General features: G+C 39.9%; 2 protein-coding genes across 4 annotated transcripts; both read right to left on the bottom strand.

The window, feature by feature from the left end:
* Window positions 1–5,196, bottom strand: cipcb (CLOCK-interacting pacemaker b). 3 transcript variants are annotated; one of them, XM_026341247.1, is made up of 4 exons: window positions 5,130–5,196; window positions 3,992–4,183; window positions 3,727–3,902; window positions 1–2,215 (listed from the first exon to the last, which is right to left on the bottom strand). In XM_026341247.1, exons 2-4 carry the CDS (start codon window positions 4,098–4,100, stop codon window positions 1,277–1,279), a joined length of 1,224 nt encoding a protein of 407 aa, XP_026197032.1. In that variant the 5' UTR covers window positions 4,101–4,183; window positions 5,130–5,196; the 3' UTR covers window positions 1–1,276. The 3 variants fall into 3 exon arrangements, with proteins under 3 accessions (XP_026197032.1, XP_026197030.1, XP_026197031.1); XM_026341245.1 differs by lacking the exon at window positions 5,130–5,196 and adding an exon at window positions 4,854–5,123; XM_026341246.1 differs by lacking the exon at window positions 5,130–5,196 and having other exon boundaries at window positions 3,992–5,123.
* Window positions 5,197–10,807: 5,611 nt separating this feature from the next.
* Window positions 10,808–15,841, bottom strand: LOC113149552 (snake venom vascular endothelial growth factor toxin ICPP-like). The gene is made up of 7 exons (XM_026341755.1): window positions 15,730–15,841; window positions 13,693–13,726; window positions 13,412–13,608; window positions 13,233–13,309; window positions 13,117–13,146; window positions 12,967–13,032; window positions 10,808–11,055 (listed from the first exon to the last, which is right to left on the bottom strand). The coding sequence occupies exons 1-7, from the start codon at window positions 15,793–15,795 to the stop codon at window positions 11,013–11,015; spliced, it is 513 nt and encodes a 170-aa protein (XP_026197540.1). The 5' UTR covers window positions 15,796–15,841; the 3' UTR covers window positions 10,808–11,012.
* Window positions 15,842–17,241: the final 1,400 nt, after the last annotated feature.

The following is a 17,241-nucleotide window of genomic DNA, read 5'->3' on the forward strand; positions in this document are numbered from 1 at the left end:
ACATTAATGCCACATTGAATTACATCTCAATGCATGTGTGTGTGAAAAAATAATCATAAAAAGAAAAAAATTGATAAACAAAACACAGATAAATATGACTGTATGAGAGGAAGCATCCTTTTATATTGATGTTACTGAGGAAGCATCTAAATGCAGCTGTTAAGAGCTTTACTTTACAGCTGCATCCACATGACGGGAACGACAAGCTGTGCCAAACCTTTCACAACAAGGTTTAAACCATTAACACATCATCATAAACAAACTTGTCTTAGATGCTGACTAACAATCAATCTGACATGATAACATTTCCTTATGCCTGTCATCATCATTGATTTTAAAAACAATCCTGTCAGAATGTATTATTAATATATTCTCTGTTTGCACTTCTTTGTGTTGTAGACTGAATTTGAAATTGATTAAATTCTCATTTTGTTACCAACTGCTGCATGAAATTATGTGGATTAGGGGCATGTTTTGTCACCTAGATATATGTTAAGTGCCATAATGTAATGGCATTCTGTTGTCAGAATAATTAGTTCTGACTATGGTTCTTCAGCCTTATATAAAAACACCTCGTGATGAGGCGTTACAAGGTTTTCTATTCAGCTTTTAAGATTTCAGATTGTAAGATTGCATTGTGCATTCAGTAAAAGTGGAAGAGATCCAGTCAGACTCTGTATACCAGTGCGCAGGGTTTTTTTTTATACCTTTGGTCTTTAATACACCAAGCCAGCAACTGACGAGGCAACATTTTAAATGTGTGGCTGACCATTGCACGGGACCACAGCTGTCCTTCACTGATTCTACTATTGGGTCCATATCTGATGCTGGACAATTAAACCTGTTGAATCAGCAAAAGAAGGTGATTAGAGAAACTGACCTAGTAAATCTTTAGCATTTATCAGTACAATGTTTATGGGGAACTTGAGGTCATATCCGTTTGCTGAATTCATAATCTGGCCATTGAATGAAACCAATGCAGCAAAAAATTTGCCACCAGTTACAGTCTACAGTCTCGCAACTTCTAGCAAAACACATGAAAAGCAATGAAAAGCACCAACTGTCTGTCTGAGGCTGACTTGGTGTGTTAGTGCCCGAAGGCAGGCGGCAGTCTAAATGTAGGCCACAGCACACTGTCTATGAGAGAGTCTGTGGTGGGTGTATAGTGCAGAGCGCATTACTTTCGGTCCATCTGTCTTTGTATGTTCCAACCCCCAACCGTGGCAACCTTTCTCCATCCCTGTCTAAAGGTTTACTGTCTAGCACTAGTCTAGGTCTAATCTGCTGTTAAGCTGTTCTGAGCTCTCTCACTCTCTTTATCTTTGTCTTTGTCTTCCTCCCGAAGTCTGGCCTGTAGCTTAACCAAAATACAAGTGTCACCACTCTTCAGAGCCTGAAGGAAGAGGTCTGTATGTTCTTTTAACCGGTCCAAATCATTCTGCGTGCGTCGGTTCTGCCGGAGGAGCTCCTTTGTGCGGAGTGTTATGTCTAGCAGACCGGATTTGCTCAAGATGTTGTAGGTGTTGCAGAAGCGCTTCCTCTTTATTTCAGCATCACTGTCACTGTGGTCATGTTCTCCTGCAGAGATATTCTCCTGAGAGACTACCTGGGGAACAGGGACTGTCTGGTTTTTGAAACCACTGGTGTGAGAAAAAGAAAGGGACGTGGTACACTCTGACTGGCTGACAGCTGTTGAAGGCCTTTCAATGGCAGGACTGCTGCTGCTGCTGCTGCTGCTTTCTGGTGTGGGGAGAGAAAGTCTGCTCTGAAGCAGGGGAGATCTGATGCTGGGGGTAGATGGAAGACTTGGAGTAGTTGAGCCAGAGTTAATAGCACTACCACACAGACTTCTTGGCCGCTTCGCTCTTTGACAGTGTTCCAAGTGGTTAGAGTTCAGACTGCTACCTCTGTCTGAACCTGAGGAGGAGGAGGAGGAAGAAGGTAAGGGGGAGGAGGAAGACAAAGAAGCAGTTCCTCTCCCTGAACTGGTACTGGAACCATCTCCAGGATGTGGAGCAATCTTAGGGTAAGATTTCAGGATAGGAAGAATTTTTTTAGGGCGCCTGTGTCTAGAGGTGTCTTTTGACACAGAAGAAGTTTGATGAGAGACCACAGGCTGGATAAAGACCACCTGAGGCTGCTGGACCACAGGCTGAACCACCTCCACTGTGGGACTAAACCCCCAGGGCTTCAGAGCAGGAGGATTTTCTCCAGGCTGTAAGCAAAGACAACATTGAAATAATTTATCACATATCTATTGCACAGATATCTATACTGATATGAACAACATGGTGGCATTTTGTACTTGACAAATAATTACAATTATTATTACATTTTAACAGTCTGATTTTGTTAATGCATTTTCAGCTATAGTACCACTAACCACAGAGTTCATGGCCACATAATGCAGCATAATCAGTTGTTCTAGGATACCCAATTCTCATTTTTCAGAGAATTGAGTATTATGTGGGCCTACTGACATACATGCAACCTGAATTGGACCCATTCCTAAAATAGCTGTCAGGGGTCAGATTTAACACCATTATTAGAACCTTCATTCTGAACTGTAGATCAACACAATTAAGTGTCAAATAACATAATTCCATTAACCACATACCAAATAAATGATGCTTTCACTTCTGTTCATCTTTCAGTAGCTTGCCCGATACTTTATATTCGATACCAAAATTCTGAAATTGTGATGGTAGTGGTTTTCTATGCTACCAAATATACTGAAAGCTCCTCAGTAGCTGTCATGGAATGTAATTTTTCCAGCACTGACAGGCTTAGCAAAAAACCTTAGAAGTGTAGTGGGTCATTAAGCCCTAAGAGAAGACCATACATACAGAACAAAGAATCAAGGTGAGAGTTGCATTTGTTCATTTTCTATTGACAACAACTCTTTAACATATTCATATCTTGAAATGTAACAGTTAAGTGTTTGTGAACAGCGATGCGGTTGTCGTCTGTTAAATCAGTTCTATGCACACGATGACTAATGTTTTAGGCCAACAAAGTGACATTTAATAACATGAACTGGGTGCTGCTCATTACGCTACTATGTAACCAATATTATCATTCAGCTGTGTGTGTGTGTTAGCCACTGTGTGTGCAGTGTGGTTTTCTTTGATAATTGATGTCTCCTGTCAGCTTACACCACAGCTATTTACTATTTGCATTGTTTTCCCACCATATTTCTAACAAATTTCTATGCAGTGAATATCCCACAATTAAAGTTTTTTGATTTAATTAATTAAAAGCAAAAAGGTGTTTAACACTAAAGACATACCATTGAGTTAAATTAATTAATTGAAGATTCAGCAGATTGGCCTGTCCAACAAAGCAAATTACCGTCATAAAAATAATTCATCATGAAAGGAAAAAATTAAGCAAACATTACTTGAATTTTATTGTCTAATGTTGTTATGTTATAAATAAAACTTCCACTTTAGTTTTGTGTCTATGTTAATTGCCAGCAAGAATTTTTACAGTCAGTCAGTCTTTTTGGTGACATATTCCAGACAGCTGGGATTGGACTGTGAAAACACACCAAAGTAAAAACACTGGCATAATAAAACCGGACCATAACTTTTTTGCCTTGACCGTGGCCATATGAAGTTAAACGACAGAGGGTCAAACCTCAGTCTTAACTGAGACAAAAGCAGATAATGGCTTTATCAGCACAGGTAATATAAGATGAGAGAGAATTAGGGATTTCATGTGTACCTGCTCGAGGAGAACATTGTTCATGATGATCATGGGAGAGAGACTGGAGTAGGAGCCTCCCACAACAGCAAGCTGAGAAGGCTGGGGGGCTGTGCCAGCAGTTTTTTGGACAACAAGGTGGGATGAATCCTCAGAGTCTGTGGTGCCCATTGTGCTCATGTGCTCTGAGCTTGCATCTAAATACCATGAAAAAGAGTAACTGGGGTTCAGTCAAGTCAAACCTATACACAAAGCATGTAATATTTTGGCAAGAGTAAAGTCAAACCTGAGAAACCAGAGTCTCTCTCCGACTCTGCCAGGGAGTCTCCAGACTTCAGCATTTGAGGTCTGTTTGCTCCCCTTGAATGATTCTCCGCCTTCCTCTTGGTGCTCATCTTCTTTCCTGTTGCAAGCTACTGATAATGTCCTTGGCTGACAAGCTTTCACAACAACTACATCTGCACTTCAAACGCTAGATCTAGGAATCAAACGACACCAAGTATAATTGATCTATGATATAGAGATACAAAATAAATGCATTGTGGTGTGGATGCATTAGCCAAAAGGGGCAATATCGAGTTTTTCTTTCTTTACTCGGCAGTTTCAGGTGAGTGTATAATAGTGAACAAAGAAAACAAACACCAGTTTGTTACGTACACTTAATGTTACAGGTAGTATAATATAGATACACTAGAAATCATATGTATCATACACGAAACCTTGTCGATATAATGTATACATGTATAATTAGGTTAGCTAAAACTATTGCAGGATTCCCAAATTTCACGGTCTTCGTTATAGCTACGTAACATTAGCGTTAAGACCAAAACGATATGCTGCACGACATAAGACTCTAGTTAATTAGTGCAAAACATTTGGTTTTTAGGCCTGTGTTTGATGATTTAGTTTAGCTACTAGCTAACGCTCGTTAAAACGCAACTGAACAGTTTAAGTATCTTAACAAGACAAACGCCTAAGGCTAGGTATTGTGAGTTAACGTTAGCACTTAGCGTTAGCTGCGTGACGCGCTAACGTTAACTTAACGGCTGTTAGCGTTCACTGAATGCAAAGCTAGCGATGGTGCGTAAATGCACAGTGGTCACAAAAGCACCGCAAAGCGATTAAAAACTGTAAAATAATAAGCATACTTTGTCCCAGACGCTGCTTTCAAATCTGAGAGGCTCCAGCTTAGAGTCCGTGAATGGGTGCGACTTGGTTTACTCGGTGCCGATCCTGCCGCCCAGCTACGTTGACTGGAACTCGGTGTTCCACGGTACCGTACACGAGACAGAGCGCCCCTCCCCCGTCCGCCCGGTCACATGCGGAACACGGTGGCAAGAGTCGGTGTAGTTTAACTGCACCCTGCGAGCGTAAACACGGAAAACGAACAGTCGGCGACCAGGGGGGGCTTTTCGTTCACCTACCTACAGTTGTTCCTGGACGGCGACACAGCCAAGACACGGGACATTCAGTAGAGCCATTCTACCATATTTGGTAGTAAAGGGCGTGGTTTTGTTTGTGGAGCGGATACGTCACATTCTTTAGCCCGCTACGCCCGCCCACCGGGTAGATTTCCCGGCCTCTGATTGGACGGCGCAGCCAGCAGCTGAAAAACGTGACCGCTGCCAAATGTGTGGCAAGTTAAGGACATTGTGTTCGCTGCGTGTTAGGAGGTGTAGTACTGTAGTGTACTGTAGTGTAGTGTAGTGTAGTGTAGTGTAGTGTAGTGTAGTGTAGTGTACTGTAGTGTAGTGTAGTGTACTGTAGTGTAGTGTACTGTAGTGTACTGTAGTGTACTGTAGTGTAGTGTAGTGTAGTGTAGTGTACTGTAGTGTAGTGTACTGTAGTGTACTGTAGTGTACTGTACTGTAGTGTAGTGTACTGTAGTGTACTGTAGTGTACTGTAGTGTAGTGTAGTGTAGTGTAGTGTAGTGTAGTGTAGTGTAGTGTAGTGTAGTGTAGTGTAGTGTACTGTAGTGTAGTGTACTGTAGTGTACTGTAGTGTAGTGTACTGTAGTGTAGTGTACTGTAGTGTACTGTAGTGTAGTGTAGTGTAGTGTACTGTAGTGTACTGTAGTGTAGTGTAGTGTACTGTAGTGTACTGTAGTGTAGTGTACTGTAGTGTACTGTAGTGTAGTGTACTGTAGTGTAGTGTAGTGTACTGTAGTGTACTGTAGTGTACTGTACTGTAGTGTAGTGTACTGTAGTGTACTGTAGTGTAGTGTAGTGTAGTGTACTGTAGTGTACTGTAGTGTAGTGTAGTGTACTGTAGTGTACTGTAGTGTAGTGTACTGTAGTGTACTGTAGTGTAGTGTACTGTAGTGTAGTGTAGTGTACTGTAGTGTAGTGTACTGTAGTGTACTGTAGTGTACTGTAGTGTAGTAGTGTAGTGTACTGTAGTGTACTGTAGTGTAGTGTACTGTACTGTACTGTAGTGTAGTGTAGTGTAGTGTAGTGTAGTGTAGTGTAGTGTACTGTAGTGTACTGTAGTGTAGTGTAGTGTACTGTAGTGTAGTGTAGTGTACTGTAGTGTAGTGTAGTGTAGTGTACTGTAGTGTAGTGTAGTGTAGTGTACTGTAGTGTAGTGTAGTGTACTGTAGTGTAGTGTACTGTAGTGTAGTGTAGTGTACTGTAGTGTAGTGTAGTGTAGTGTACTGTAGTGTACTGTAGTGTAGTGTAGTGTACTGTAGTGTAGTGTAGTGTAGTGTAGTGTACTGTAGTGTACTGTAGTGTAGTGTACTGTAGTGTACTGTAGTGTAGTGTAGTGTAGTGTACTGTAGTGTAGTGTAGTGTACTGTAGTGTAGTGTACTGTAGTGTACTGTAGTGTAGTGTACTGTAGTGTAGTGTAGTGTACTGTAGTGTACTGTAGTGTAGTGTACTGTAGTGTAGTGTAGTGTACTGTAGTGTAGTGTAGTGTACTGTAGTGTAGTGTACTGTAGTGTACTGTAGTGTACTGTAGTGTAGTGTAGTGTACTGTAGTGTAGTGTACTGTAGTGTACTGTAGTGTACTGTAGTGTAGTGTACTGTAGTGTAGTGTAGTGTACTGTAGTGTACTGTAGTGTACTGTAGTGTAGTGTACTGTAGTGTACTGTAGTGTAGTGTAGTGTACTGTAGTGTAGTGTACTGTAGTGTAGTGTAGTGTACTGTAGTGTAGTGTAGTGTAGTGTACTGTAGTGTAGTGTAGTGTACTGTAGTGTAGTGTACTGTACTGTAGTGTAGTGTACTGTAGTGTACTGTACTGTACTGTAGTGTAGTGTAGTGTACTGTACTGTAGTGTACTGTAGTGTAGTGTACTGTACTGTACTGTAGTGTACTGTAGTGTAGTGTACTGTACTGTACTGTAGTGTACTGTAGTGTAGTGTAGTGTACTGTACTGTACTGTAGTGTACTGTACTGTAGTGTAGTGTAGTGTACTGTACTGTAGTGTAGTGTAGTGTACTGTACTGTAGTGTAGTGTACTGTACTGTAGTGTACTGTAGTGTAGTGTACTGTACTGTAGTGTAGTGTACTGTAGTGTACTGTAGTGTAGTGTACTGTACTGTAGTGTACTGTACTGTAGTGTAGTGTACTGTACTGTAGTGTAGTGTACTGTAGTGTAGTGTAGTGTACTGTACTGTAGTGTACTGTAGTGTAGTGTACTGTACTGTAGTGTAGTGTACTGTAGTGTAGTGTACTGTAGTGTAGTGTAGTGTACTGTACTGTAGTGTACTGTAGTGTAGTGTAGTGTACTGTACTGTAGTGTACTGTAGTGTAGTGTAGTGTAGTGTAGTGTACTGTAGTGTAGTGTACTGTACTGTAGTGTACTGTAGTGTACTGTAGTGTACTGTAGTGTAGTGTAGTGTAGTGTAGTGTAGTGTACTGTAGTGTAGTGTAGTGTAGTGTAGTGTAGTGTAGTGTACTGTACTGTAGTGTACTGTAGTGTACTGTAGTGTAGTGTACTGTAGTGTAGTGTAGTGTAGTGTACTGTAGTGTACTGTACTGTAGTGTACTGTAGTGTACTGTAGTGTAGTGTACTGTAGTGTAGTGTACTGTAGTGTAGTGTACTGTAGTGTACTGTAGTGTAGTGTACTGTAGTGTACTGTAGTGTAGTGTACTGTAGTGTAGTGTAGTGTACTGTAGTGTAGTGTACTGTAGTGTACTGTAGTGTAGTGTACTGTAGTGTACTGTAGTGTACTGTAGTGTAGTGTAGTGTACTGTAGTGTACTGTAGTGTAGTGTACTGTAGTGTAGTGTACTGTAGTGTAGTGTACTGTAGTGTACTGTAGTGTAGTGTACTGTAGTGTAGTGTAGTGTACTGTAGTGTAGTGTAGTGTACTGTAGTGTACTGTAGTGTAGTGTACTGTAGTGTACTGTAGTGTACTGTAGTGTAGTGTAGTGTACTGTAGTGTAGTGTACTGTAGTGTACTGTAGTGTAGTGTACTGTAGTGTACTGTAGTGTAGTGTAGTGTACTGTAGTGTAGTGTACTGTAGTGTAGTGTAGTGTAGTGTAGTGTAGTGTAGTGTAGTGTAGTGTACTGTAGTGTAGTGTAGTGTACTGTAGTGTAGTGTACTGTAGTGTAGTGTAGTGTAGTGTACTGTAGTGTAGTGTAGTGTACTGTACTGTAGTGTACTGTAGTGTAGTGTACTGTACTGTACTGTAGTGTACTGTAGTGTAGTGTACTGTACTGTAGTGTACTGTAGTGTAGTGTAGTGTAGTGTACTGTACTGTAGTGTACTGTAGTGTAGTGTAGTGTACTGTACTGTAGTGTAGTGTAGTGTACTGTACTGTACTGTAGTGTAGTGTACTGTACTGTAGTGTACTGTAGTGTAGTGTACTGTACTGTAGTGTAGTGTACTGTACTGTAGTGTAGTGTACTGTAGTGTACTGTAGTGTAGTGTACTGTACTGTAGTGTACTGTACTGTAGTGTAGTGTACTGTACTGTAGTGTAGTGTACTGTAGTGTAGTGTAGTGTACTGTAGTGTACTGTAGTGTAGTGTACTGTACTGTAGTGTAGTGTACTGTAGTGTAGTGTACTGTAGTGTAGTGTAGTGTACTGTACTGTAGTGTACTGTAGTGTAGTGTAGTGTACTGTACTGTAGTGTACTGTAGTGTAGTGTACTGTAGTGTAGTGTAGTGTAGTGTAGTGTAGTGTACTGTAGTGTAGTGTACTGTACTGTAGTGTACTGTAGTGTACTGTAGTGTAGTGTAGTGTACTGTAGTGTAGTGTACTGTAGTGTAGTGTAGTGTAGTGTAGTGTAGTGTACTGTAGTGTAGTGTAGTGTAGTGTACTGTAGTGTAGTGTAGTGTACTGTACTGTAGTGTACTGTAGTGTAGTGTACTGTACTGTAGTGTACTGTAGTGTAGTGTACTGTACTGTAGTGTAGTGTACTGTACTGTACTGTAGTGTACTGTAGTGTAGTGTAGTGTACTGTACTGTAGTGTAGTGTACTGTAGTGTAGTGTAGTGTAGTGTAGTGTACTGTACTGTAGTGTACTGTAGTGTAGTGTAGTGTACTGTACTGTAGTGTAGTGTACTGTAGTGTAGTGTACTGTAGTGTAGTGTAGTGTACTGTACTGTACTGTAGTGTACTGTAGTGTAGTGTAGTGTACTGTACTGTAGTGTACTGTAGTGTAGTGTAGTGTAGTGTACTGTAGTGTAGTGTACTGTAGTGTACTGTAGTGTAGTGTAGTGTAGTGTACTGTAGTGTACTGTAGTGTAGTGTACTGTAGTGTAGTGTAGTGTAGTGTAGTGTAGTGTAGTGTAGTGTAGTGTAGTGTAGTGTAGTGTAGTGTAGTGTAGTGTAGTGTAGTGTAGTGTAGTGTAGTGTAGTGTAGTGTAGTGTAGTGTAGTGTACTGTAGTGTACTGTAGTGTAGTGTACTGTAGTGTACTGTAGTGTAGTGTAGTGTAGTGTACTGTAGTGTAGTGTAGTGTACTGTAGTGTACTGTAGTGTAGTGTACTGTAGTGTACTGTACTGTAGTGTACTGTACTGTAGTGTAGTGTACTGTACTGTACTGTAGTGTACTGTAGTGTACTGTAGTGTAGTGTAGTGTACTGTAGTGTAGTGTACTGTAGTGTACTGTAGTGTAGTGTACTGTAGTGTAGTGTAGTGTACTGTAGTGTAGTGTACTGTAGTGTAGTGTACTGTAGTGTAGTGTAGTGTACTGTAGTGTACTGTAGTGTAGTGTACTGTAGTGTACTGTAGTGTAGTGTACTGTAGTGTACTGTAGTGTAGTGTAGTGTACACTACACTACACTACACTACACTACACTACACTACACTACACTACACTACACTACACTACACTACACTACAGTGCAGTGCAGACATCTCCAATGTACCGTCAGGGAATCCACTGACGTGAGCTTCTGCTCTATTATATAATAGCTTGGTTGTCCTGCAGCTAACCTCAGCTGAACAGGTTTTCTCTGCTGCATGTTTGGAGACAACTACAACCACCATTGCACTTAAAAGCCCATGCAACACTCATGCAGGTGATAAAGGCCTCTCATATGCATGTTAATACAGTTCTAGGGGATGGAGGACAACCACAAAATGCATGTAAACACAAGAGAATAATAATGTTGCAATAAAATACTGTTCTGAAAAAATGTTTTAGTAATTGGTAGCAAATATTTCCACACAGTTTTCTGGCCAGATCCTGTTTTAAGAATATGCAATAAAGCGAAGCTTGACTATTAAATTCAACTAATTCTCTAACGTTTAATGTGCAGTGAATGCATTAAAAAAGCAATGTCTATCATGAACACTTTGTGCTTTGTTAACAGTTTGCTTACTACTACAGCGCCTTGCCAGATCCAGAGTTCACAATGTTCAAACCACAATGGCATTCAAATGCAAATGTGAACAACACAGAGTTTCCTTGTGTTAGGAGAGTACATTTTATTTAATAAGTTTATCATTTGACATAATTAGACAAAGTGGATTCAGTGCTTACTGCTACAAAAATAAACACTTTACATAGTAAAAGACGATTATTTCATATTCAATACTGTATCTGTGGCTTTGCACCAGAAAATAATTAGTTTCATAAAAATGAGTCACACTGCAAAAGTCGCAATAAATATGAAGTGAGTATTGATTGTAAGTATGTATGAAGGGTTTAATAATTATTTTTTTCCCTCCAAATTGATTAGATGAAAAACAATACCTGTCATTTCCTTGATAGCTATCCTTAATGTACTGTTGCCTAGTTTTAAAACTTAACACAAAAGCAACTGCATTTTTAAATTCAGAAATAACTTAGATTTTGGTCCATTAAACACAGATGCTTCTCAGATGCACTGTTGTTTGCTACTCCACAAATTAAACTTTAGACAGATGCTCAGAATCCTGAGGCAACTGGCACCTGGAAAGACAAAAAGAATGATTAATGTAATTCATATTGGTATCACTGCATGTCTATGAAATACTTCAGCCTGTCTTCTCTCTCTATATTTTTAACTAACATTGCTTGATTTCATCAAATATCATTTCAATTTCAGACCTTCAAACCCAGCACTCCTGCAGCAGAGCATTTGGTGCTAATTACAGTTTTTTATGAGTCATGATTCCTCTTTGTTTGTTTATTACAGGCCATTCTTCTTCCATCCATAGAGCTGTGGCACCATCAAAGGGAATGTCTACCCCCTCAGGTTTTATGTAGGAAGTTAAACTCCAGTTTAGTTTATGGCATCATATAATTTGGGCCCTCTGAATATGCTGAAAGAAATTAAAACTCAAATGCAACTGTGTGGTCTTTTGACCACTAAATATGAGGTGCATAGGTTATGAGATAATGTGCTTATAGTTCTATTATGTCGTTTTCAAAAGAATGTACCATTGTGCTTGACCATATAACATGGCCACACAAGTTCCTACACAGATGATAAAACTAGTTTACTGTATGTGGGAAAATACCCACTAAACACAACCTTCTGCCAGGGTGATCTTAAGTCCAGTAGCTGGCTTATCGCTGGGCTGATTTGGTGGATGGATATAAGTCCAACTCTGCTTTTAAACCAATGATGTGAAATCCTGTTGTCTCTGCTTTAAACAGCTGACCTAGATTTCACTCTCTGCTGAGACATTTTTATTGATGGGCAGTTTTGATTTCCATAAAGGTGTGTGACTTTAAAGTGACAAGTTATTAAGAAACTTAGAGGCTGTGTTGAGATGGTAAATTATCCTAACATTAATCCCTTATATGAATCCAGAAGTCCTTTTTCCTACCAGCCTAAAGTGCAACTGGATATCCTGGTCCTTTTTGTCTGATAAACAGCATTATTTAATAATTTTAAATCCTACACAAGGTTCCTGTTACACTGTCTCTAAAGCTAAGCTTGGTAATTGGTCCAAAGATATCCTCAGGGTGTTTTACACAAATTTAAGAAGCTCTTTTTAAAACCGCATCCATGCACTGTTTCCACAGTCTGAATACTTTTTCTTAGTTTTTTAGGAGAAATATGCTCTAAAACCTATTCTGTTGTGTGCTATACAGCGATATTCTAGGGATAGTGGCGTCTGGATATTGTAGCGGTAAGATTGCTTCCCTCTATGTGGTAGACAGGGGTTTCAATCTTGGCTGTGGCCTACCTCCAGTAGGGGTTCTTAGGCAAGGTCTCCTACCTTTACCCTCATAAGTCGCTTTGAATAAGACTAAATGGAAATATTTCCTGCTTGGATTGAGGCTCACTCTTCTAACCAATCAGAGAAGGCAAATTGTTTAAGTGAAAGGAGACAACAGACAAATACCAAAATCACTTCCCTTAGAGCTCTCTATAAAATAATAGGCTTGATGTTGCTTTGGAGCTGAATTTCTTTGAGCTCAACACTCTGCTGAATCCACCTCTGCTGTTGTTGAATTCATATTTCAGTTGCCAGTACTTTCATCTTCAGTGCTGTACACTGATTAAGTCGGTTTTCTGTTAAACGCTTTAATGTGAATATAAAAAATTTCATTGTTCTACATATTGAGCCCTATCATCACAATTTTCTTTTTTCCCCACATTATGTGATTTTGGTCATTCTCATTAGCTTTAGATTAATGTGCTACAAATGCTCTGTGAGCCAACAGAACAGAACAGGTTATTCATAAATGATTGGTGGATTATAAGTCAAACAAAGAGCAACAAAGCAGATAGTATAATTTGGTGATGTTCAATCTCTCCTGTCCTAGTCTCACAGAGTGGCAGAAACTGTAACACGTGTAGCCATAAATGATCAAGTATTATGAAACTGTATTTGTGTAAGGGGCACAGGGGAGCAACCCAACTCTTACTTGCCACAGCCGTCCGCAGTCTTCTTGTTTTTCTTCCGAGATTTATTCTTACAGCAGTTACCGCTGCTGTGGAGAAGAAGCACAATGCAGTGAAAATGCTGATGTGTTCAAGTTATCAGAATAAAGCATCAATAATGTTCCTCTCCTCACCTTTTCTCTTTTTTTAGTTCCTGACGAACTCTAAAAAAAAACAGGAAAAAAGCCAGTTAGCTTTACTTCAAAACATCTCAATTTGAATCTGATGTTTATTAGAAAAAATTGTTGACCTGCATTCACAAGCCTGATGCTCGATGAATGTGACTTCCACTGTCTTGCTAGGTACCAGCGGAATAATCCTCATTATCTGAGAAAAAGAGAGAGGGAATGGTAAACATGAATATGAGAACATATGTGTAAACTGGACATTTTATTAACATTTGCCTTTGTAATCTGTATTTCTGATTACCTCCATGGTGACGTTGCGTTTGAGGGTAGGATGGCACTCATGGGCTTCATCCATACAGCAACCAGAGCATCGCTTAAGTGGGACACACGGAGGCATGTAGATGTAACCCACTTCTCCAGGGAACTCTTGCACCACATCTACCAACTGCTCCATAGGCTGACACATGCTCTTTGTCAACACGTTCATAAATGTTATTACTGTAGGACAAGTTAAATCTTTAAAACACTGGCAGAAGAGAAAAAGACTATTCAATAAGGAATGATCTCAAGCATAGCTCTTACCTCTGGGAGGAGCCTCTTCTGTAGGGGATGTAATCTGCAAAAAATATTGATAATGATCTACAATCCGTCATATGTCATTCAACTTATAAAATAAAGAACATGCATGTGACTGAGAGATGAGTCTGAACGTTTGCATCAGCGTTGGGTTCACTGAATAGTTTCAGCACGCCCTCTACTGACAGAGGGAAAGTAGTGTAGAGACAATGTTCCAGTACAAACAATGACCATGCATGGTTTGCAAATCAGCAGTGCAATAAGCCAGCAGTACAACAAAAGCACATGTGATTTCTCAATTTATTGTAATAATAGAAGGTATGTTTTCATAAGAACCAAAAACCTTCAAAGTATGCAAAGAACAACAGCAAAGAATAGTTCACAGGAGTTTTTCACAATAAATACAGTTAAAACAAAGGCAGTACCAAGTATCATGAGCATAGCATGAATTTTGTTAAGTTGTTATAACACAGCCTCCGAACTCCAAGTTGATCTTGGCTCTCTTTTTCTTTTGAGTATACACTATCTCCTTCGAACTCCTCACCTCTTTCCTGCTTTCCTCTTGCTGAGAACACTGTTGGGAATGTAGTCATCTAAGGCAACTTGTCATTGTTTGGACGACATAATGTTTTACTGTGGGATTTTCATGTTTGCTAGAAGTGAGTTTATACTTCTGCCAAATGCAACACAAATCCAGAGGCTCTGAATGCACTGCCAACAACCAAAAACATAACTCGAGGGATATAGCGGCTACAATAAACTGTTGGATTCATCTAGTGTACCCAAAATTATGCACTTCTTTTCTTGTCTTCTCTCATTTTCCCCTTTCATTTTGTACACAAAGCTTCCAAGGGAATGCATGATGTTTATAATGATGCCGAACAAAATAAAATCACGAAGATAGATGTTGTTCTTTGCATTCTTTTCCCCACTTCTCCCTCTTTCCCACGTTTACCAATTGTTCTTCACCAAATGATATATGATGAGACATTGTCAGTTAAGTTACCTGTCCTGCCACTATCTTAACATCTGACAATTAATTGAAAAGGATGTTGTGTCATTTTTTTAGAGAATTTTCCTTAGCTTTTTTATTCACAGGTCCCCGGCCAGATCTAGACAGTAGAAGAAGTTCCATCATCAGTTTGTCAACTTCAAAACCTAGGGTTGTCCCATCTTATTATTTTTTTAAATGGTGACGACAATTAGTTACTGTGTTTTTTTTTTGTATGTGGATCAATGAAACCCACCTCACATCACCTCCTCTGTGAGAAGCAATATGCGTTAGAAACATATTGCGTTTGGTTCATACTAGAGACACTTTTAAAGATCTTAACTGGCTACTCAATTATTCAATCAACTATTTCAGCCAGTCACTAATGTGTCTCACTGCAAACAGCAGCCACTGAGCAGTCAGCACCCTGCTGGTTTATAATAAATGTATAGCCTATTCTGTCTTGCCTGGAGTCGGATGTTAATACTCCAAAAAGAAGGGTCGTGGAGATTTCAGAAGCACCTCAGGACTGTCATGGAGACAAAACCTGGAGCTGCAGACCTGCTCAACCACAGCATGTCAAGCAGCAGCTTTCTCCACATTAGCCATGAACCTCTATCTGAGCTCCGTGGCTGTGTGGTTTTCACTATTATGCTTGCAGATACAGTCGTACATGTCTATATCCAAACCCACCAAATACATCTCCATGATGGGGCACAGCCAGCCAAAATACAGATAGAGTGTAAAAAAGCTGAGGAGTGGGACAGATGCGTCCTCTCACAGTGTTGCAGTCTGAAAAGTCTGCCATTTTAATGTCACTCTTGTAAGTTTCACTGTCTAACATGAAGTTTTGGAGAAAAGACAGACTCCAGTGTTGTTTTCAGCATCACTTAGCATTCAAAATACTGCAGTAGAAATTCAAATTCTAAACACATTTCACTTTGATATATAATAAATGTAAACATCTTTAAAAAATATCCTGTTAACGAGAAAAAACATGGCTTGCTACATTTCAAATAGCCTGTGTTGCGCCCTGGTGTTGGACGAATTACCTGCGCAGGTACCAGCTGCAGCAGAAGAACCAGTAACAGATGCGAGATTCCGATGAAACTCTGCATAGTGCCCGGGATGCAGGTCCGGCTGGTCAGAGAGTAATTAAAAAGTAAAAAGAAAGTGAGAGGTGATCGAGAAGAGGAAGGAAATTGGATTGGAGCGTCTTCCCTCTGCGCGCTTGTCGAGCTTGGATAAAGAGCGCGTACCGATGTGACCATGTATATATAGATATATGGTGTGTGTGTGTGTGCGTGTGTGTGTATGTCTCCCTACAACTGATGATCAGTAAAATACATCATCACTGCATTGCAACATGACTTCACTAGAAATCATAACCGGTCTGTCTGCTGCCTATCACACACACACACACACACACACACACACACACACACACACACACACACACACACACACACACACACACACACACACACACACACCATCACTTCACTAACTGTAAGGTTACATCTGCATTTTTTTTTTCGCATCATGTTGAGTCAGACTTTCTTTGTTTTTTTTTTTATCTTTATCACACACACACACACACACACACACACACACACACACACACACACACACACACACACACCATCACTTCACTAACTGTAAGGTTACATCTGCATTTTTTTTTTCGCATCATGTTGAGTCAGACTTTCTTTGTGTTTTTATCTTAGTTATCAAACCAATGTGATGCAGTGCAGATTTTCCTAATACGATCTGCATATGTGCAAAGGTTTGCCAGTAAATTTACAAATAACAGAGAAATGACTGGAAGTACACATGGGACAGAAACTCAAATGCCTAAACTTCTTCTTAAACAGATTCTTGCTTTTCCCGATTGTGCAAGTCAAGTTCGAGTGTCAAGACTCATACATAAAATCAATACAGTGTGAATATAGATGAAGATCAGTTATGAGTTGTGGCTAAGAAGCAGAAAACAAAGTTCCCATCTTCTTTTGTACAGCAATAGCAAAAGGCTGATGTGGTTGTGCTAATATCAAATCATCTTGGTCGACTTCTGGATTTGTTCTTAGTTGAAGCAGGTTGTTTTGCCGACATGATTGTTGCAATTGGGCAGTTTACTGTAGGTGTTGCCTGATTCATTTAATTGGCACAAAGACAGGAGGTTTGATGTTATCGGCATATATTTAGCTTTGACAAAAGCAATACTTGGCTTGTTGTTGCTTGCAATTTTTAAAATTGATTTACAGTTCTACAATTCGACAGGCTCAGATGTGTCTTCACAGCCAGCATAATTTATGTGACAATTGTACCAGTGTATGCTGGAGAACAACCTCTGTGGAGGAGATAACCAAGATGGATGATGCCATACCTCCTGAACACATTTATCTCTTACTAGTTCTAGAAAAACGTCAAGATCTTTTATTTTCATGCAAAATACTGTGCAGTGATTTTGTGCTAATCATTTATCCTCACTTTAAAGAAATAACTACACTTCTTTGGTGCAGGTCTCACCCACTTTCTGGGAAGTCCCGTTCTTCCACAGACTC

The sequence above is a fragment of the Anabas testudineus genome, chromosome 24, assembly GCF_900324465.2.
Source record: "Anabas testudineus chromosome 24, fAnaTes1.2, whole genome shotgun sequence".
Taxonomy (NCBI): Eukaryota; Metazoa; Chordata; class Actinopteri; order Anabantiformes; family Anabantidae; genus Anabas; species Anabas testudineus.